General features: G+C 43.4%; 1 protein-coding gene across 1 annotated transcript in view; it reads left to right on the top strand.

Annotated features, from left to right (window-relative positions):
- Positions 1-8985: 8985 nt before the first annotated feature.
- The window catches only part of Snx3 (sorting nexin 3), a 42870-nt gene continuing 28514 nt past the window's right edge, over positions 8986-23341 (top strand). Inside the window, exon 1 of the mRNA XM_008850317.2 lies at positions 8986-9356. Coding sequence (XP_008848539.1) covers positions 9195-9356 — 162 coding nt within the window. The 5' untranslated portion in view covers positions 8986-9194. The remainder of the gene's footprint in view (positions 9357-23341) is intronic.

Raw genomic sequence — 23341 nt, 5'->3', positions numbered from 1 at the left:
GTGAGATCAAGGCCAGTCTCGTCTATATAGGGAGGGCTAAGCCAGCTGGGACTACAGAGAAACCCTGTCTCAAAAAGACCCAAAAAAACCACCTTTGTTTAAGCTTTATTTTATTCATTATTGTGTATGATGTGGGGGGTGCTGTACTTTGGGTATGTTTGTGGAGGTCAGAGGACAACTTTGTGGAGCTGGCTCTCTCCTTTCACCTTTAAATGGGTTCCAGGACTCAAACTCATATCATCAGGCTTGCACAGCAAGCACTTTTATCTGTTGAGTCATCTCTTTGTCCCTAGAGATCTTGACTGACTTTCTTTTCTATTTTCAGTCAGTACTTCATTCCCCAGAACAGAATAAATGTTCCAATGAGCAGAAAAGAGGAGGGGTTTTTTTTTCCTGTTTTTTTTTCCTTTCTTTTGGTTAGCTGTTTGTTTTTTGGTCTTTTTGAGACAGGATCCCCCTGTAGCCCCAGCTGACCTGGAACTCACTATGCAGACCAGACTGGCCTTGAACTCACAGAGATCCCCCTGCCTCTGCCTCCCAAGTGCTGGGACTAAAGGCATGCACCACCACACCCGGCCCCCTTTTTAGTTTTTAATCTGAGTGTTTTAATGTATCTCCAACAAGGAAAAAAAAAAAAAAAGGAAAAAGGCCTGGGTGGGGGTATGGTGGTGCACACCTTTAGTACCATTACTTTGGAGGCAGAGGCAGGCAGATCTCTGTGAGTTTAAGATCAGCCTGGTCTACACAGTTGTGAGTTCCAGGCCAGCTGGAGCTACAGGGAGAGACCCTGTTTCAAAAAGACCGAAAAAAAAAAAAAAAAGATAGGGGTCTCAACTGTGTACCCCAGGTTGGCCTCAAACTCAATATGTAGTTCAGACTGGCCTTGAACTTGCAATATGCCTGCCTCAGTCTCCCAAGTACTGGAATTATAGCTATGCATCATTCTGCCTTTCTCCTAACTCCTCAGAAAGTCAGATGAACAGTTATATTTCAGTTGGTGGCACAGTACTTTAGAATGAATGACTCCATTTTTTTATTTTAGCCTGTTTTGAGAGGGGCCTACTGCATGAACTTAGTCCAAAATAATGTGCTCCTATAATTTTTGTTGCCTTTGCTGTTTGGTTTATTTTATTACATTCATTTATTTATTTTGGGGGGTGGGGGGAGTGTGCATGTGTGCCATGGTATATGTGTGGAAGTCAGAAGACAACTTTCAGGAGTTCTCTCTTTCCACCATGTTGTCAAACTCAGGTTGTCAGACTTGGTGGCAAGCACCTTTACCCCCTGAGTGATTTCTCTGGCCCTGGCATGGTGTTTTGAGACATGGTTTCAGGTAGTCCATGCTAGCCTCAGACTCTTGAGCCTCCTGAATGCTAGTCTCTGGTAAATTTTTATCTAACAGGCTTTCATGACAACATTCTGCTATAGTTTAGATCTGAAACTTCCCTGACAGGTTCATGTATTAAAGGCTGGTTTGCTAGCTTATGCTACTATTAGGAGGTAGCAAATGCTTTAAGGAAGTGAGGCCTAGGAAAAGGAAGTAAAGCTTTCAGAGGCATGGATCTGAAGGCAAAATTGAGACCCTGGCTCCTTCCTCTTTCTTGGATACCAAGAGCAAGCAGGTCTCATCTGCCATGCACTTCCACCATGATGTGCTGTACTGTCATGGATCCAAATCAAAGAGGCTGAACCCTCAGCTGAACCTCCAAACCATGAGCTAAAGCAAGACTTTTCCCTTTCAAATTGACCTTGGGCATTTTGTCACAACAGAAAGCTAACATATACGGACACAAATCCATAGGGAGTTACCGGATAGGTGCTCCGGTGTTCAAAGAATCCTGCCCTCTTCTGACATGGCATACCCACATCCTTCTGCTCCAAGCAGTTCTCAGCTGTACCTTCTTTAGTCGCTTTATTTTGTTTTTGAAATAGGGTCTCCCAGGTCTGGGATTAAAGGTGTGTACCACCATGCCCAGCTCCTTTAGTTTAAGTCAGAGAAACAGTATGTATGTTTCTCAAGCCTATTAAATACTCTGTTTTCCCACTATTACCATGTTAGTTCTACCAGAGTCATCTTCTTTCTTTTTTTTTTGTGGTCATTTTCAGACAGGGTCTCCCTCTAGCCCCAGCTGGCCTGAAACTCACTCTGTAGACCAGGCGGGCCTTGAACTCACAGGGATCTGCCTGCCTCTGCCTCCTGAGTGCTGGGACTAAAGGCATGAGTAGTTCCTGAGATAGGCCATCCCCTTTCTTTCTTGTGGACCATCTTTCTTTACCCCTATCTTTGGAATGCATCTCCATCACACAGGCACACCCAAATCATGGGCAATTTGCCTGTCAAACACCAATTCTAGGGGTAGGGAATAGCTCAGTGGTAAAGTGTTTAGCTTATAAAAGGATCTAAGTTTAATCCCTAGCACCCAAAAGCAAAACAAAACAATCCATACCAACTTCGTGTTTCTGTTTCACAATGTCTTATTTCTGAAACCCTTCCCCATGACTGTACTGTATGGCTCCTATCACTGTCCACATGACTTTGTTGTTGTGATGTTTTGAAACAGGGTCTCCTGTAGCTCAGGATGGCCTCCAACTCACTATATACCCAAGACTGTCCTTAAACTCCTGATCCTCTTGCTTCCACCTCCAGAGTGCTGGCATTATGGCTTGGTCATTTTTCTGTCCCTGTGACCAAACTGTTTGCTATCTCCCTTCCCTGTGTTGCCCACTCACACTCCAGCCTTAGTCTGCTTAACACATATTTGTTATATAAATGACAAAAACTATCCAAAAGTTCTAGAGAGGACACTGTTATTCAGATTATAGAACCACTGTTCCTAAAGTGAACCCCGCCCTTGCACCTCATCAATTAAATATATCTGCCCTCCTTTTCTTTTTCTTTATACTTTTTTTGGTCTTTTTGGAACAGGGTCTCCCTGCAGCCCCAGCTGACCTGCAACTCACTATGTAGACCAGGCTGGCCTTGAACTCAAGAGATCTGCCTGCCTCTGCCTCCTGAGTGCTGGGACTAAAGAAAGATGTGAGCCGCCACGCCCAGCTTCCTTTTTTTTTCTTGAGATAGGTCTCACTATGTATGCCTAGACTGGCCTCAAACTCATCCTCCTGCCTCAACCTCCAAGTTCTGAGATTCTTGGCATGTGCTGCCTCCCCTCCATAACCTCCCTTAAAGGGTTTGTTTTGTTTTGAGACAGGGTCTTCTAGTAGCCCCAGCTAGCCTGGAACTCACTATGTAGGCCAGACTAACCTCAGTCTAGGGAGTGCTGGGATCAAAGGCCAGTACGTACAAGGCTGAGGCAGGCAGACCTCTCTAAATCCAAGGCTAGCCTGGTCTACATAGTGAGTTCCAGGCGGATACCAGGAGACCCTGACTCAAAAAGACAAAAAAAAAAAAATTTATATGTGTGTGTGTGTGTGTGCCCAAAGAGGTTAGAAGAGGGCACTTGATTCCCTGGAGTTACAGGCGATTGCGTGCTGCCTGATATGGGTGCTGGGAACGACCTCAGGTCTTCTGGAAGAACAAGTGCTCTTAAACCACTGAGCCATCTCTCTAGTCCCAAAAGGTAGTTCTATATAGGTCAAGTCTCTCAGGTAAAAATCTTAGAACTGCCCTTACAGAAAGAGACCTTTAGCCTCTTCTTTCTCTAGTGGTTTATCTTTCCTTTTAAATGAGATTTCCTAATAATTACATTCCTTCTGGAAAAGAAACTTCAGACTCTGCTTTGGGAGAGATTAGGAGATGGGGGTGGGGCAAGTCAGAGAGAACCTTGAGAGTGCTGCTTTAAAGTCACCATTTAGGGGGTTATTCTTTGGGCCCTAACACTATTGGAAAAGACAACGTGAATAAACTCCAGTTAGGTCCCTCCGAGCTCTCTTGTGAGCTTATTTGGTGGTTCTAACATGGAGCCCAGCTAATCACATATTGTTGATAGAAGAAAGGTCCTTCTTCTCAATCAGGGAAGGTCATTCTCTTCCACCAAACATGCAACTTCAGGAGGGTGGCACTGAGGGAGCAACGAGGGAGGAAAGTGACATCAGCCTAGCCAGCCAGATCAGCCAAATGGAAATCAATGGAGTGAGAGCTGTCACACGCAGATCTCCCTCACATCTTGAGCTCTTGTCTCTGCTGGTCTATATCTCAGCCTTCCATGCTGGATGGAAACTAGTTGCTAAGTCAGTCAAGAGAGAATCCTCATCTTTGATATCTGATCAATTTCACCAGTCCTTATAATGCTAAAGTCCTTAGTTTGACTTTAGCAAGAAACTTGTTAGCTCCATTTAGCAAGAATTTCAATAGCTTGGAGCTTGGCTGGGCATGGTGGGACACGCCTTTAATCCCAGCACTTGGGAGGCAGAGACAGATGATCTCTGTGAGTTGGAGGCCAGCCTGATCTATATAGTGAGTTCCAGGCCAACTGGGGCTATAGGGAGACCCTCTCTCAAGCCGATTAAAAAAAAAAAGAAAAGAAAAGAAAAGAAAAATCAATATACTGACAACCTCCTCTGGTTCCTTGACTGTGAATTCCCACTTATTTACCATTGCTATCTTTGAGTTTGAGACCACTTCGACATTGGTATTGCAATAGTAATGGCCTTTCTAGGTGTCTTCCTTGCCCTCTTTAACAATTCAGAAGCTATAAAAGATAGCAGTGATAAATTCAACTATATAAACTAATTAAGTGGTAAAAATCATCATTAGCAGGATCAAAAATTAAACTAAGGGCCAAGTGTGGTGGTTCACACTTTTAATCTTAGCACTTGGAAGGTAGAGGCAGGAAGATCTCTGTGAGTGTGAGGAGGCCAGACTGAACTACATAGCAAGTTCCAGGCTAGCAAGAACTACATAGTAATACCCTGTCTCAAAAAAAAAAAAAAAAAAAAGGAAAAGAATTTGTGATCACACACAGGAAAAAGGAATCAAAATGATTAATCAATTTATGAAAAGATGTTCAGTTGCATTTGAAATAAAAATATTTAAATCAGAATGCCATTCAGAGTAGTAAAGATAAAAACATTTGATTGCATGCATTTCCACACGTTGCTATATCAGTGTCAACTAGAGAAAGATTTTATAGGGTCTCTCAAAGTTATAAATCTATAAACCTATCTTTGGCTCAGTAATTCCATGTACACAAATTTATCCTACAAACATACCCAATATGTGTAATGACTGGCACATTCCAGGTTACTCATTGTAGCATTATAATAGTGAACGACTGAATTCCCACAATTTGACAGCAGAGGACAAGTTAAACACTGTAAAACAAAATGTTTTACTACTGTACAAACTACGGTGCTTATCATTTTTGCAATACTATAATAAAAAATGCTCAGATTTTCAAGACTCACATGGCCTGGGCTGGCCTCATAGTCTGAGATGCTCAGGGAATAACTCATGCTGTAAATAGTCTTTCAGTGGTAAAGGAGGGATGTGATGAACCTTATGCTTTTACTTTCCTTTCTACTTACCTGTTTATTTTATTTTGTTTTATTATTATTATTATTGTGTGTGTGTGTGTGTGTGTGTGTGATGTGATGTGATGTTTGTGCATGTGTACATGTACCACAGCAGGCATGTGGAGATCAGAGGACAAATTTGTGGAGGTGGTTCTTTCCTTACACCTCTCCTTGCACCTTTATGTGGGTCCCAGGGTCATCAAGCTTACACAGCAAGTACTTTACCTACCGAGCCAGCTCAAGGGTATCATGTAGCTCAGGGTGGCCCTTCAACTCCTTATGCAGCTGAAGATGACCTTGAATTCCTGATCTTCCTGCCTCTACCTCCCAAGTGCTTGGATTACAGGTGTGTGCCACCATGCCCAGCTTTTTAATTTAATTTTTTTGAGGGTGTCTGATAATGCTACATTCTGAACACACAAAGGGTACAAAATGATTTTTTTTACAGAATATTTCAAAGGATAATGCCAGTCTATCATTGCAAAGTACCTTCACATACTGTTACTGTAGGTCATTTTGTCTTTTAAAGTAAGGCACCATATGTCCACAGTTTTGGCCTGTACTGAAACGGGGAGAAAGAGGGTCCCCTAGAGGGTTCTTAGTCTCATTCATAAAAGAATTGAAAAATGGACCTAAATGGCAGAAAGTGGACAGACTTACAGAGACCTACATGACTGTGGCTGGTCAGAAGTTCTGCAGGCATGCCCAGCTTTTTAAACTTTTCTTCCTACAGCAAGAAGTGAGGTTACTTGGGAAGAGTAAAGTACAAATGTTGAGAGGATAAAATAAGGGATTTCTCAAGTGTATTAGAGGATCAAATGAAGTTGGAAACCATAAACTGATGACGGCATTAGTCAGTCTGGGATGTTCTTCAGAACTGCTCAACAACCTGAGGATGGGGGCTTAGGAGATAGGTTGAGTGAGAAGATTAAAGTGCTTGAAACTGGAAAAATGTGAAAGAGATCAAGTCAATCTTTTCAAAGTTAACTAGTCTAATTAGGTGTGCCATGATTCCAGAGCCTGACTCTGGCGGTCCAGCCTACTTGCTTTTATTGTTTCCCTCAGAGGTGATCAGGTTTGGGAAAGTAATATATTAATCAAACTTAGAGGACAGTAGTTGATAAAACAGATCAACTGATTCATTTAAAATGAAAATTATGGGGCTGGAGAGATGGCTCAGCGGTTAAGAACACTGGTTATTCTTACAGAAGACCCAGGTTCGAATCCCAGCACCCACATGACAGCTAAACAACTGTCCGTAACTCCAGTTCCAGGGGATCGGACAGTCTCTTCTGTCCTCCACAGGCATTGCACGACACTGTTGCACTTACCTACATGCAGGCAATACACGCATACACATGGAATAATAATAATAATATTTTTTAAAAATCAATTAAGCTGGGTGTGGTGGCGCACGCCTGTAGTCCCAGCACTCGGGAGGCAGAGGCAGACAGATCTCTGTGAGTTCAAGGCCACCCTGGTCTACATAGTGAGTTCCAGGACAGCTGGGGCTACAGGGAGACCCTGTCTCAGAAAGACCAAAAAAAAAAAAAAAAAATCAATTAAAATGAAAATTATAAGTCAACATGGTGGCAATAGGCCTGTAATCCCAGCTACATTTACTTGATTAATATATTTGGGCATATATTTTATGCTTACCGTCCATTTGAATTTCCCATCTTTTTGTTTGTTTGTTTGTTTGAGACAGGGGTTTTACTATGTAGCCCTGGCTAACCTAAAACTCACTATGTAAACCAGGCTGGTTTTGAACTCACAGAGATCTGCCCACCTCTGCCTCCCAAGTGCTGGTGTCACACATAGCCTTGAATTCCCTTAAGAGACAGCATGAGGCTGAGTTTAGGCCTTTAATCCCAACACCCTGGAGGCAACTGGAGGCAAAGACAGCCCAGTCTACAGGCCAGCCAGAGCTACACAGTGACACTCTGTCTCAAAAAACAAAAAGAAACCAAAACCAACCAATCAAACAAACAAAACAGTTAAAAGGAGCAACAGTATATACTGCTCTCCACTTCCAGGTCTTTCCAGCTGAAGGATCCTGCCACCATGAACTCTGTCAGTTTTCCGCACTTGATGAACTGCACTCTTAAACAATGAGCCAAAATAAGCCTTCACTTTAAGTTGATTTTGTCAGGTATTTTGTTTGGTACATTGTTTAAGATGCATTGAAGGCATTTGCTCCTGCCCAAGGCTATCCTGAGTGTCATCCAAGAAACCAACAGAGGCTTCCTATAAGATTACCCCAAGACTGCTTTGTTCAAGTGTCCCGGATGACAACACAATGCAGAGGTTTTTAGTATCCAAGTTCTCAGTCTCCTCCCTCCCCTCCCCACCCCACCCCACCCTGCGCCCTAGTCATGCATTGTGTTTTTTCTCCTCCATATTTTATCGAAGTTTATCTAAATTGCATCCCAAGTGTAATAGAGACACATTTATCACTTAAAACAAAGAAAATAATCTTACCAGGATGTTGTGGGAAATGAAAGAGTGGCACTTCACCCAGACAGACATAGAATTCTTGAGGCAGGTTTTAGTCTGTCCGCTATTATTTTATTTCAATGGGCAGACCAGTCTCTAGGCACAGTCTAGTCTTTGTGGCTCTCTCTCCTGAAACAAGGTCTATTAATGCCTGGGTTGATCTTGAACCGGCTACCAAGGATGACCTTGAACTTCTGATCCTCCTGCTTCCACCTCTGGAGTGCCCGCATTACAAGTGTACCACCATGTCAGGTTTTTTTGATGAGGCTCAAACCCACGGCTTTCTGCATGTAGGCAAGCACTCATCCAACTGAGGTACATCAACGATCCCTTTGATTTTCCTTTTTTTTTCTTTCTTTTTTTGCTCTTTTTTGAGACAGGATCTCCCTGTAGCCCCAGCTGGCCTGGAACTCGCTATATAGACCAGACTAGCAGTGAACTACAGAGATCCACCAGCCTGCTTTCACCTCCTGAGTGCTGGGATTAAAGGCATGTGCCACCACGCCCCGCAATCCCTGTTTTTTTGAGACAGGATCTCACATACAGGCTGGACCTTGAACTCCTGTTCAGGGCCTCTCAAATAATAGGATTACAGACATGCACGAATTCGCTTGAGACGTTTATTAAAGGCTATCTAGAAAATAATTTTCAGGAATCACAATGAGGCAGTGGTCTGGTTGTCCAACAGCATAGACAGTTTAGTCTCCACTCTGGTGTTTCTATCGCCCTCAACTTTCCAAGACAGCCAAGACTGTTTCAGGATCACCACCAGGCCAAGGCTGCCTCAGAGAATCCGGAAGCACACGCCCCAGCGTCCAGCCTTCCAGCGCCTCAGCGTCGTTCGGTGGGGGCGCGTTACCCCAGTGCACTGTGGTCGTTGTAGTCCGGCCCGAGCAGGAGACGCCCACAGTCCCGTGACACGGCTGCGCCTGGCTCCACCCTGCAGTGTCCCTCCCCGGCCGCTGCGGGGCCTGCGTTGCCGGGGCGCCGCATTCCAGCCAGTTAGCTGTTTCTCTCCCAGCACAGGGCGGAAGCCCCAGGAGCCCGGGGAGGAGCTTCGCGCCCGGAGCGCACGCACGCCCACCCGCCCTACGTGCTCGCTCGCCTCCGTCCGCTGCGCGCGAGCCCCGAGTCTCCGCGGCGGGCGGCGGCGGCGGCGGCGGCTGCGGCGTTGGCGGAACGCGGAGGGGGCGGAGAGAGCCCGCGGCGGCGGTGGCTACTGCGAAATGGCGGAGACCGTAGCGGACACTCGGCGGCTGATCACCAAGCCGCAGAACCTGAATGACGCCTACGGGCCGCCCAGCAACTTCCTCGAGATCGACGTGAGCAACCCGCAGACCGTGGGGGTCGGCCGGGGCCGCTTCACCACCTATGAGATCAGGGTCAAGGTGAGCGTCTTCCCTTCAGCCCGCAGCGGCCGCGGGGACGACCCCGACGCGGGGCCGGGTGGGTGACGGTGGCAGCCGGGGCCAGGACCCCTGCAGACCCCTGGCCGGCCCTTGGCGCCCCGGACTCGGAGGGTTTGTATGAGGACCCGCCCGCGCTGGCCCTGGGAGAAGGTGCTGGAAGAGGAGGGCGTGCGCTGAGTACCGCCCGCCCCTCCACAGCTGATCTGGGATTGACATTTGAGTTGGGATAGGAAGATCTTTTAAGAACACAGCCCTCGGGAAAGGGAGTTAGGTGTGACTAGGAAAGGATTTGGACGAAGTTGAAATCTTGCCAGTTGTTTTTTTTTCCTGGGAGCTTACCAGGACCGGGCCAAGCTGAACTGGCGGTTCATGCCCTTCAAGCAGCAGTTTAAGTCCTCTGAGCAGAACTTGACGGGAGTTTACAACGACCAGACCAGTTTTTTTGGTAGGGCTCAACCAGGCTAAGGTTAAGTGATGGGAAATGGGTGATCTTAACATTCTTGACTCTCATCTTGCTGAAGGCCTAGATGTAGGGAAATGTCACCTACCATATCCACGATTCCAACTGCCAGGAGAAAACCTATTCATAAATATCTTGCTCTCTTAATTTCGAGATTTCGCTTCCCTGAGTGAAGGAATCAGGAAAAGTAGAAACACATACTTAGAATTCAGAACTAGTGTTTTTTGGCAATAAGATGATTTGAAAGATGCTAATTGAAAATAATTCACCTTTTTAAAATTAATTACATTAATTCACCCATGTAAAAAATTATTTAAAAATAAGCGTAAAATAGTTTTGGTCTTGAAAGTAATCAAAATTTACATAACAAGTTAGTGTTAGCATTTAAATGAACCAATTTCTTATTAATATAGGCTCTGTTTGGTGAACAAAATTTGCCATTTTAGCCATTTTTAAGTTTGCGGCTCAGTATTAAGTATACTTGTGTTGTGACACCCTTCTAAAGGATGATTCTTGCCAGGCATGGTGGCACCTCCCTTTTAATCCCAGCACTTGAGAGGCAGAGGCAGGCAGATCCTGGTCAGTTCCAGGCCAGCCAGGTCTACATAGTTTCAGGCCAGCGGGGGCTACAGGGAGACCCTTTCTCAAAAAGACCGAAAAAAAAAAAAAAAAAAAAAACAACCAACAACAAAAACTATTGTTGGGTGGCTGCAAAATGCAGACTCCAGTACACCTAGGGAATGAATATATATATATATTGAGATAGGGTCTCCCTGTAGCCCCAGCTGGGCTGGAACTCACTATGTAGACCAGGCTGACTTGGAACTCACAAGAGATCCATCTGCCTCTGCCTCTGCCTCCTCCCAAGTGCTGGGATTAAAGGCGAGCACCACCATGCCCAGGGGAAATACATTTTTATATAAACATATTGAAAAGGATGACTTCTGTAACATGGCAGATAGTTCACTAGAGAGAACTTCCTCGTTTGCCCTTATTCACTGGCACTTTTTTTCCTTTTTTTTTTTGTACTAACAGAAAACTTGTATTCCTATTTCTAAACTTCCAAAGCTTGTACTTCCTGTCACAATTGAGTTGGACTCTCCGCCTACACTTCCTCTGCTTAATAATTTAGTGCTTATCTTGCTGAGTGCATTGTTAAATGGGCCCTAGTATAATTCTCTTTCTAAAAATACATGATACCTTTATTACCAAATAGTTGATATCACACTTGAATGTAAATTAGTGATGGTCATTTACATGGTATAGAAAACTCTTTTTAAGAGTGATTAGTGGGTAGGGGAATCAACAAATTATATACCTACTCTGGTTTAATTTTTATTATAAACCTGCTGGTTGTGTGTTAATAACTGTGATGGTCATAACTGCAGGTATGAAATAATAAAACATAATTGAGCTTTTGATGCTGATGAAAACTGTTGAAGTTTAAGAGTATGTGAACTCAGGACACTATATAGTAAGATATTAAGCCTTATTTGAACAGCATGTAGTTTTTGAGAGTAATCATAGTCTTAAGGTAGAATGGCCATGAGATGAATAGATTGCTCATTTCATAATTTTATTTATTACTGTTCTAAACTGTTGCTGTTCTCCCTAGTTCTGACTGTTTGCCTTTTGCTATTGATTTTTCCGTGTAGAAAACCATTTTATTTTTCAGAGTTTGGGCCCTTAAACTATTTTATAGTTACTCCCTAATTCTAGTCTTGAGAAAAATGTTCAGTTTTACAAGATCTGATTGAAATTACTCCAATTCACAGGGTAATTTTATCTGGATGGTGGCACTTTAGAATGCAAGTTTCCCAATCTTCATCTATCTTAGCTGGTTTGAGAATAGTGTTTAAGACTATTAGGATCACTTGATTAGTATCTCTGGGCTTTTGAAAATAATTGGCTCAGTGTTAATGTTTTTTAAAATTGTTCTAATGGGTAGGTAACAGCAGAGAGCACCATAAATGATTAAAGGTTTAGGAAAGCTCAGGGTCTAGAATTATTTTGGCATATTAAAGGGAGGGCTGAAAGGGAAATTCAGTCACTGATTACAAAGTTTGTGTGATGGCTTTAATATTCTGGGGATTTAAAATTATTTAAAATCTACTGTTGTACATAGAGACAATTGTTTCAAGCAGGAGTGGAGGTAAAGATCTTTGAGCTTTGAGATAGTCTTGGGTTCTAAGAATAAGTGTGTTCTTTCCTATCAAGGCAAGATACAAAAAAAAAAAAAATCAAAGTTCTATTTCCTCTCCCTGAAATGGATAGCTGGTAATAGTTCTACCTCATAGGACTAAATGGGATAGCACATATAAATAAATTTCTTTAGCACAGTGTTTGGCACATAATATTTACTCAAAGTCTATAAATATCTTTACACTTTACAAAAGTGAAAAGTCAACATTCAACTACATTTTCTCTGCATTATTGTGCTGTCCCATTACTAAACTAGGTTTCTTATGAAAAAGACTACTTGAGGCTGGGTATGGTAGCACATGCATTTGATCCCAGCAGGGGCAGGCAGATCTCTGAATTCAAGGCTAGCCTGGTCTACATTAGCAAGTTTCAGGCCAGTCAGGGCTACACAGTGAGACCCTATACTTGAGGGAAGGTATGGAAGAATACCTTCTTTGAGGCAAGCATGATACTAGCCATGTTGAGCCAGGTGTGGTGGCACACCCCTTTACTCCCAGCAAGTGATTTCTGAGTTCAAGGTCAGCCTGGTCTACATAGTAAGTTCCAGGCCAGCCAGGGTTACATAGTGAGACTGTCTAAAAAAAGAAAAAATAGCAACTTGATAGCATTTGCCATTCTAAACTTATATAGGCTGTTCTTTGGGTTGGTCCTTTTACTAAATTGGGAATCATTAATATTGAGGTTAGATCCTGAGGAAAAATACTGTTTTGAACTTACTGTTAGGCTTTACAACCATTTTGTGAAAGAGTTGAAATATTTATTTTGGTTGTTTTGGAGACAGGGTCTCCCTGTAGCCCCAGCTGGCCTGTGTAAGACCAGGCTGGCCTCACAGAGGTCTGCCTGCTTCTGCCTCCTGGGTGCTGGGATTAAAAACTTGTGCAGGCTTATTTATTTAGGTCTTCTGAGACAGGGTCACAAGTAGTCCGCCAAACTAGCCTGTGCTTTTAGCTCCTCATCCTTCTGCCTTGATCTTTCAAGTGCTAGGATTGCAGCTTTGCAACACCATGCCTAGCCAAAGTAGTGTTTTAGAAAGGGTGTTTGTTTGTTTGTTTGTTTGTTGTTTGTTTGAGACGGTCTCATTTTGTGGCCCTGACTGGTCTGGAACTCACAGAGATCTGCCTGCCTTTACCTCCCCAGTTCTGGGATTTAAATGGTACGCCACCAAGCCTGTTTAAAAATCATGCCATTTTGACATCGCAGGATGTTTCAGTCCTTTTTAGCTGGGGGTTGGGAGAAGGTTTCCTGCGTGTGCACCTGTGCACAGGTGTGTGGAGGCCACAGGTCGATTTTGGGTGGTGTTTCTCAGGAACTGTCTACCCTTTTTTTTAGTTAATTAAAAAAAAATTAGCTTTTGTGTATAAGTGTTTTGCCTGCATTGTCTGTATGTGCACCTGTGTGTATGGTGCCTATGGAGGCCAGAAGAGGGTGTCAGGTCCTCTAGAACTGGAGTTAGGGATGGTTGTCATCCCTGTGTGGGTGCTAGGAACCTAACCTGGGACATATGCAAGAGCAGCCAATTCTCTTAACTGCTGAGCCATCTCTCCAGCTTGTTTCTGGGTTTTTGTTGAGACAGGATATCTCACTAGGACCTGGAGTTTGATTCACTGAGTTTGGCTGGCCAGGAATCGGCCTATCTCCACCTCCTCAGCCCTAGGATTTTAAGGAGTCTACCACCCTGCCTTGCTTTTTACATGTGTTGTAGATGATCCAACTTGGGTCTTGATGATTGCATGGCAAAGCACTTCACCAACTCAGGTATCTCCCCACCTCTCATTTTTGTTTAAGTCATGATCTGTGTATGTCAGTCTGGCCTTATGGTCCTTCTGCAACCTCTTGAATGCTGTGTACAGACATTCACTGTGCCTCCCTCTTTTTTTAAACCCATTAGCTTTCCTCATTCCTATTTATGCTTCTGCTAAGCTGAGTTCTGTCCTATTCAGACCTTTGCATATACTTCCTCTTTTTAAAAACAGCCTTCCTTCACTAGCCTCATCTGGCTCTGACTGCCTACAGCACTTAGCCTTAATGTCCCCTTTGTAGAGATTTTGCTGATCCCTCATCAGTAGCCTAGTTTTACTTCCTGTGTGCCTTAGTTGCTCTGTTTGCTTGTCGGTGGCTTTCTGTAGTTCTTATATTTTCTACTGTGAACTCCTAGGGGGACAAAGACTAACCTATTCATCCTTTCTCAATACCTACCAAGGTACCTGGCATATAGTGGACACCTAAGTTATGTGAAGTTTAGAAGCATTAAAGATAGTAGTGGCGAAATTGGAATTTGTCTTGATTTTCTGATATCCAGAACTTTAAAAAATTTTTTATTTTGTGTGTATGAATGTTATGCCTGCATCTGTGTAAGTGCACCCATTGTCATATAGTGCCTGAGGAGGCCAGAAGAGGGAGTTGGAGCCCTGGGAACTGGTTGTTAGCTGTCATGTGGGGGTGTTGGGATTTGAACTCGGATCTTCTGTGAGGGCATCCAGTGCTCTTAACCACTAAGTCATCTCCAGACCCTGATATTCAGAACTTATACGTTTTCTTCTACCTTACTGAACATTGGAATGACTTGGAATGCTTTGTTTGTTTGTCTGTTTTGTCTTTTTTTGCTTTTTGAGACAGGGTCTCCTTGTAACCAATACTGGCCTCGATCTCACACTTGCTTCTGCCTCTTGAGAGCTGAAATTAAAACCCATCCTACTTGGAGAGCTTTTGGGGAACCATTAGAGATACTCTTTGTCTTTTTGAGACAGGGTCTCCTTGTAGCCCCAGCTGTCCTGGAGCTCACTATGTAGACCAGGATGGCCTACACCTCTCCACCATGAGATACTCTTAATTAGATCGTATGAGATTTAGTCAGGGGAGGTTTAAAAAGCACCCCAGTACCCAGGTGTGGTGGTACATGCCTTTAATCCCAGCACTTGAGAGGCAGAGGCAGGTGGATCTCTGAGTTTGAGACCAGCCTGGTCTACATAGAGAGTTCCTGTCTCAAAAAACAAAACAAAACACCCCAGCATGGGCACTACTGATACCTAACTAGAGATTTTCCTAATGTGCTCTGTGCTATCTCACTGAGAAATGTGGGCAGTAGGGAAGCCTGAGGAAAACAAAAGAGTAGCCTTGATGGGGATTCAAAACAATATTCTGAAATCATAGGACAATGACAACAAAGAGGAAAACTGCAAATAATTGTCAAAGATATAAAACATGTTTTGGAGGGAAGTGACTTAAAAACTAGGTGAAAACATGTCAGCCTCTACAGTTTAAGCTTTTGAGAAGGAGAGATACAGCTGTATTCACCTAAGTTCCTTCTTTCCATATCCACTCCTGTATCCTTAGATAATCAAGAAAGTGAACCAGAAATCAAAAAAAGACAGGTACACCTTTGAAGAAAGAAATCTTAGATTTGATTAGTTTCTGTGTGCCAGTTGCTAGACTGAGCTCTTAGAATACTGAGTTTAGTAAAACATGGTCGCCGCATTAAATTCACACCATTGCTGGTGTGTTCATACCTCTAATCCCAGCACGTGAGAGGCTGAGGCAGTAGAATTGATAGGAGTTTGAGGCCAGCCTGGGCTATATAGTGAAACTATCTCAAAAAAACAAAGTTGCACCATCCTGAAACAGGTCTAGATTTCTCTGATCAGTTTTTCCCAAAACCATCCAATAAATGAGCATTTATGAACTCTACTATGACTGTTCTAGATGCTTGACTAAAAGATGAATAAGCTATGTCTAGCCCTTAAAAGCTGAGACTAAGGGTTGGGGAAATAACTCAACTGGTAAAGAGCTTGCCTCATAAGCATGAGGACCTGGGTTCAACCGTCAGCACCCACATGAAAATCCATGTGTGGCAGTGAGTTCTTAAAATCCCAGCACTGGGCAGGTAGAAACAGGAGGAAACGAGTATGCTAGCCAGCCAGCCTGGCTTAATCAGAGAGCCCTGAGTCCCAGTAAGAGACACTCAGAAAACAAGATGGATGGATCCTGAGGAACAATCCCCAAGGTCAGCCTCTGGCCTCCACCTGCATCTGTTCTCATGAGCGTGCACATGCACATGGACACACACTCACAAAGCATATAGACTGCAGGTAGGGAAAGAGTAAGTTCCATTCCAATGTGGTAGTGCTTGGTAAAATGTGCATAATGTACACTGGGAACTCAGATCTGTCTTCAAGGCCTATAGGGATATGAGCATAGAAGATGGGCCAGTAGAGGGAGCACCTATGTATTCTGTCCTTCACTGCCAGTCTCTTGATTCAAAGACCTACCTGCCTAAGTCTCATAATTCTGGCTTCTTTATGCCCCAGGACCCCTTGTTACTGTCTGACTGAAACATTTCTCTGTACCTTTTTTTTCTTTTTTGCTCTCTTCCCATGTTCCTAATCTCCCTTTCCCTTATTCTTTCCTTAGTCCTCCTGCCTTCATGTCATGTATACTCTACCACCCTCTTCGTTTTCCTCCTCTCTCTCTTAGACTTTTTCTTTCATGTCCCTCCCCATATATAGGCACAAATAAGTTGAAATCTTGAGTCATCATATGAGAGAATATGTGATACCTGTCTTTCTGAATATGGCTTATATCTCTAACGTAATGGATTCCATTTCTCTTCATTTTACTGAAAATGTCATAATTTCATTCTTACAGCTGAACAAATTTCCATTGTCGTACATACCACGTTTTCTTTATTCATTCCCATTGTCGTACATACCACGTTTTCTTTATTCATTTGTTAGTAGATACTGAAGCTGGTTCCATATACTGGCTTTTAGGCATAGGGCATCAGTGAACATGGATGTGCAACTGTCTTGTGGTATACTAACTCAGCACCCTTGGATACAGAAGTGATAGAACTGGATTGTATCATTGAAGAGCCTCCTACTGGCTTCTGTTAGTGTAACATTCATTGCACACCTATCAGCAGCATATAAGGGTTACTCTTTTCCTTATGTCCTTGTCACATTTGTCTTCCTGGTAGCCATTCTGACTGGGGTGATAAGGAATATTCAAAGCAGTTTGTTGTTGTTGTTAAACATTTATTTGTTGTATATGTGGATGTGGGTGTACAAGTGCCACAGTGTGTATGTGAAGATTGGAGAACAACTTGGGGGGGGGTCTGTTCTCTCCGTCCAGCTTGTGGTGTCCCAGGGATACAAGATTGGGGGCAAGTGCCTTTACCTGTTGAGCTATCTCCTTGGCCCTCAAAGCTGTTTTAATTTGCATTTCCCAATGGCTAAAGATGTTGAACCCTTTTCTAAGTATTGGCCATTTGTATTTCTTTGAGAACTGTCTTTTCAATTCATTAGCTTGTGTAGTGATTGGTTAATATGGCTTTTTGGTGTTAATTATTGATGGGGGAGGGAGTTTACAAGGAGGATTTTACTCTCTGTCCTTGTCCAGGCTCCTGCCACTCCTGGTGGAGCTCCTGTGCTCCTTCAGTGTGGATCTGGCACCTCTTGTGAAGTGCTCCAGTGCTCACCTTAGCTGATTTAAAAAACCCAAGGAAGGAGTCCAGACCAACAGTTCTCATGTTAATTTGAAATTGACAGGGCAGATGGTTCTGTGGTGCAATTTTAAGGTTAAGAGGCATACACCACTTGCTAAACTAATGAAAGTCTGTTGTGAAGGATGGGGTTTTGCCAGTAAGGCAGATCAAATTTCCATTGACAGGCAAGCAATCAGTGAGTAAGACAGACCTGCGTAGTTGAAAATGGAGGATGAAGATCAATTGATGTGTTCCAGCAGTAGATAAGAGGTGGCTACTAAAAAGGGATTCTGTTACTTTACTCCAGAATTGTGTTACAGTTGAAGAATATATTGTCAGTTAGTCCCACTATAGCCTTGACTGCTGCAACATAGTTTTCTCTATTCTCTCATTTCCCCTTTCCCATTCCTTTATTGGATATAAAATAACTGGTCTATGTGTCAAATGGAGATGCTATGGGAAAAGTACTTAATTCTATTAAAATACCCTTTTCTCTATTAGTGGCTTGCTCAGTCAGTGCCTATCTTTATATATCAATAAGGTATTTTGCTCTCTTTGTTTCAACAACAGCAACAAAACAACATGAAAATCCTGGCATACCTTCTTCAATTGGAGAATTTTAATGTTTTTTCATTTATCATTGTGAAACCAAGGACAATTTTATAACTTTTTTTGTATGTAGTTCTTTCATATTAGGCAATCTGTCTTTAAGTAGGGATAAATTAGTCTTAAAAAAAAAAATGGCCACCACGCCTTTTAATCCCAGCACACAGAGGCAAAGGGAGGTGGATCTTTTTGAGTTCAAGGCCAAGCCTGGTCTACAGAGTAAGTTCCAGGTCAGCTGGGCCTACAGGGAGACCCTGTCTCAGAAAGACAAAAAAGAATCGTAGCTTTGCCCTTATTGTTTAAATAAATGTCTTGCTTAAAATGAAAAAAATGTGGAAACTGGAGAGATGGCTCAGCAATTAAGAGCACTGACTGCTCTTATAGAGGACCCCGGTTTGGTTCCCGGCACCCACAAGGCAGCTATCTGTAACTCCAGTTCCAGGGCATCCAATGCCGTCTTCTGACCTCCATGGTCATTGCATGACACGGATGCACTTACATGCAGGCAGTTTTCTCTGTCCTTTGTTGAAGAGGTTTTGTCAGCTGTGCAGGTTTATTTCTTGCTCTGTTCTGTTCCATTGGACTACATGTCTGTTTCTGTGCTAGTACCATGCTGTTTTTGTTCCTATTGCTCTGCGGTATAGTTAGAGATCAGGTGTTTTGATACCTCCAACATTGACCTGTCTGCTAAGGATTACTTTGGCTATTGGGGGTCTTTTTTGTTTACATATGAATTTTAAGATTGTTTTTCTAGTTCTCTAAAGAATGTCATAGAGATTTTGATGGGGATTACTTTGACTCTCTAGTTTTCTTTTGATACTATAACCTGTTTTGTTTGTTTTTTATTGTGGGGTTTTTTGGTTTTTTTGTTTTGTTTTTTTGAGACAGGGTCTCCCCATAGCCCCAGCTAGCCTGAAACTCACAGTATAGACCAGGCTGGCCTTGATCTCACAGGCATTCACCTGCCCCTGCCTCCCAAGTGCTAGGATTAAAGGTGTGTACCACCACTCTCAGCTATTTTAATATTTATTTGTATGAGTGTTTTGCCTGTATATATGTAAGTGGACCTGTGCTACAGCATGAGAACCTGTTTCAAAAGAAAGAAGAAAAAAATAAACTTATATGTGGCAGAATAGAATTTTGAAATGTACAAAAAGTGCCGAATATAAATTAGTCATGGTAGCATACTCCTGTAATCCCAGCACTTGGTAGAAGCAGGAAGATCTGATGGCCATCCTTGGCTTACCTAATGAGTTCAGGACCAGCCTGTGCTAAAGTGACCATTCAAAATAACAAAACAATATACACACGGGGGTGGGAGATGGGGGGCAGTGTTTCTGTGTATGGAAAGTTGAAGGATGTCAGTCAAGGGAACATTGTAGAAGGGTTATAATTACATAGAATCTGATAAGACATAAAATTAAAAACTTTAGAGGTTGACATAGGCCTTCAGTTATGAATGCAGTTAGTTCTTCACTAAATTATTTAGGAGTTTGTTCTTCGGTATTCCCTTCTCTGAAACTGTCCTGGTCTACTACATGTTTGAATCAACCATTTGAAGTGTTAGACTCAAACTGTCAGACATCTGTTTCTGTAGTCTCCTTGAAATTGAATTTGTCTTGCTCAGTTTGTATCTATTTGATCGTAAGTGATGTTGGCTTCTGTGAAATGAACAGGGTGGCTAGTATATGCAAGAACCTGGGTATAAAAAGAACACTTCCTCTCCATAACTAATCAAGATAAAGAGGGAAAAGAAATTCCTTAATCTAACCCAAGATGATATACTTTCTTCTTTGGAAGGGCATGGGGGTGGGATGAGCGAAAAATCTCACTCAGTAGCCCAGGTTGGCCCACTCTTCCTCCTACTTGAACCATCATAGTGCTGAGATTGTAGACATATACCACCATCCCTGGCTTGAAATGGATTTTCTTTAAAGATTTATTTATTTATTTGAGACAGGGTTGCTGTGTAGACCAGGCTGGTCTTGAACTCACAGAGATCCCCCTGCCTCTGCCTCCCCAGCACTGGGATTAAAGACATGTGCCACCCCACCTGGCTTAAAGATTTGTGTGCGTGCGTGCGTGCGTGCGTGTGTGTGTGTCCCATTATGTGTTCAGGTCACCATGGAGGACAGCAGAGTATTATAGCCTCCTGGAGCTGTGAGCTGTCAGATATGGGCAAACTGAACTGAGACCCTCTGGAAGAGCAGTAAGCACTCTTACCCACTGAACCATCACTCAAGCCTGGGTATGAATTTTTTTAGTAGGAATGTTTCTTTGTTGTTTTTTAAAAACATTTTATTAATTTTATTTTCTGTGTATGAGTGCATGTGTGTAAGCGCATCTGTGTTATGCAGTGCCCACGAAGGTCAGAAGAGAGTGTTGGATCCTCTGGAACTAGATGTGTGGATGCTGGAAACCAAACTCAAGTTGTCTGGAAAAGCAGCGTAATCACTGAGCCATCTCTTCCACCCCAGTACTTTCCTTTTATTTTTTTGAGGGGGGGGTCTTTTTGAGACAGGGTCTCCCTGTAGCCCTAGCTTGCCTGGAACTCACTATGTACACCAGGCTGGCAGAGATCCACCTGCCTCTGCCTCCCAAATACTGGGATTAAAGGCATGCGCCACCACATCCGGCCCAATAATTTCCTTTTACATACCTGTGCTGTAAGTGGAGGAAGTGTTTTCCAAATTCCCTTTCTGCCCTCCTGCTGTTCTTCACAAAAGCCTCAGAAAATTCTGTTACATTCAAACATGGAAGTCCTTATGACTTCAGTTCCTGCTGTAGTTTGAATGTTCAGTGTCCCCCCCTCAAGGCTTAAAGGTTTGTTCATTTGGAGTGATACCATTGAGAGGTGAGCCTTATAGGAGATCCTTGAGCCGCTAGAGGCATGCCTCCAAAGGGCATTTTACAGTAGCCTAGTTGGTTCTTCCTCTTTGTAGCCTGCCTTATGTGGATGGTGGTTGGCTCCAGCATGTACTCTTGCCATGCATGAAATCTGGCCTTTTCTCTTCATAAATTTTTTTTTCTAAAAAGTATATATTTTATTTACTGTATTAGTTTTCTGTTTCTGTGATAGAAACACCTCTGCCTCTGTCTTGGCTTGGAGGCATAGTGGCAGAGGTAGCTGGAGGAAGCTAAGCTCTATGTCTTCAAGCAGGTACAGGAAGCAAGAGAGCAACTGGAGATCCATGGAGGCTTAAGAACTCTCTAAGCCTGCCCCCAGTGACCTGCTTCCTCCAGGATAGCCACACCTTCTAAGATCTCCCAAAACAGTACCACCAACTGGGGACAAAATGTCCAAATACTTGGAACCTATTGGGGACATTCTCATTCAAACCAGCACATTCCACCCCCTGGCCCCCATAGGCTCATGATCATATAAAATTCAAAATGCATTTAGTCCAACCTTAAAAGTCCCATAGTCATTACCAGCCTCAATCCTATTCAAAAGTCCATAGTCCAAAGTCTTTTCTGAGACTCAGGTAAATATCTTAACTATAAGTCCCTATAAAATCAAAAGACAAATTACATATTCCCAACATACAGTGGAACCGAATACACATTACCATTCCAAAAGGGAGGAATGGAGGCATAGTGAGGAAATACCAGACCAAAACAAGACCAAATATCAGCAGGGCAAACACCAAATCCAGTAGCTCCACATCCAGCTTCTGGGACTTTACTTCCAAAGGGCTTAGATGGCTCAGCCTTTACAGCTTTGCTGCGTGCAACATACATCTCTCTCAGGCTGGTACCACTCCCTGTATACAGGTCTTCTTGGCAGATGCCTCACAGCTGGCATCACAAACATCTTGTCGGGGTCTCCATTGCCAATCAGGCTTCACCTTTACAGCTTCACACAATGACCTATCAGGGCCTTCTTTATGCAGGGGAACCCCTGCTGCACACTGCCTGGCTTCTGTGGCTCTCTGAAACCGTGGAGGAAGAACTGATGACCCCTTCACTCTTGTATCTTTCATGCCTTTAAAGCCAGCACCAGGTGAATAATACTAAGTTTGACTACAAGTTTGGGATGGACCCCAGCCTGCTTTATCCATTTTAGAAGCTTTTCTCTCATTTTCCTTTCACAAGTTGGAGGCTTAACTGGATGTGGCCTTGCCCTGGAAGCACTCTCTCCATTGTTTAAGTTTGAATCTCTAGGCCCCTCCTTAATCACTTTAATCTCCTTATCAAAGGGATCCTCTCCAGCACTTGGCTGGACTCCAGCATTTATCTTCCTAGTCTCTTTTTCAATCCTGTACATTCTGTATTTCTTTTTGCCCCATTTGCTCTTTTGTTTCCACTGTATATCTGTATAATATTCACCATTAATAGCCATGCCACTATTTCTATGTTATGCTGTCTTGAAATTTCTTTTGCCAGAGAAATTAGTCCCTGGCCTTTTAACTTAGCCTCAGGCAAGCTTTTTGACTGTGGGCAGACTCCAGCCAGACTCTGCCAAAATATCCCAGTTTCTGCTTAAGTCCTTATTTCTCTCTGGAACTATATAATGTTCTCAGCACTACTTTCTTTCAGTTGCCTACTAGAATGGCCTGTTAAGTTCTGCTTACAGCAATCAACTGCTTTTTTAGCCCAGGCTTCCAAAGTCTTCCACAGTCCTCCAAAACCCCACATGGTCAGGTTCTTCATAGTCAACACCCCACTTCTGGTACCATTTTCTGTTTTAGTTTGTTTCTCCATTGCTGTGACAAAATACTCTAAGCAATACCAACTTGGGGAGGAAAGGGTTTATTTGTCTTACATCTCCCAGGTCACAGTTCATTTGGGAACCCAAGGTAGGAACTCAGGCCAGGAACCTGGAGGCAGGAGCTGGAGCACAGGCCGTGGAAGAACACTGCTTACTGGCTTGCTCCTCTGGCCCCTGCTCGACCTGCTTTCTTATGCAACACAGGCGGGAAAGTGTTTATTTGTCTTACATCTCCCAGGTCACAGTTCATTTGGGAACCCAAGGTAGGAACTCAGGCCAGGAACCTGGAGGCAGGAGCTGGAGCACAGGCCGTGGAAGAACACTGCTTACTGGCTTGCTCCTCTGGCCCCTGCTCGACCTGCTTTCTTATGCAACACAGGCGCACCTGCTCAGGGGTGGCACCACCCACAATGGTCTGGGCCCTCCTACATCACTTAACAATCAAGAAGATGCCCCACAGACATGGCCACAGGCCAGTCCAATGGAGGCAATTCCCCAACTGAGGC

The sequence above is a fragment of the Nannospalax galili genome, unplaced genomic scaffold (genome assembly GCF_000622305.1).
Source record: "Nannospalax galili isolate Female #2095 unplaced genomic scaffold, S.galili_v1.0 scaffold324, whole genome shotgun sequence".
In the NCBI taxonomy this organism is placed as follows: Eukaryota; Metazoa; Chordata; class Mammalia; order Rodentia; family Spalacidae; genus Nannospalax; species Nannospalax galili.
The sequence above is the reverse complement of the archived record's forward strand: the minus strand, read 5'-3'. Positions and strand labels throughout refer to the sequence as shown.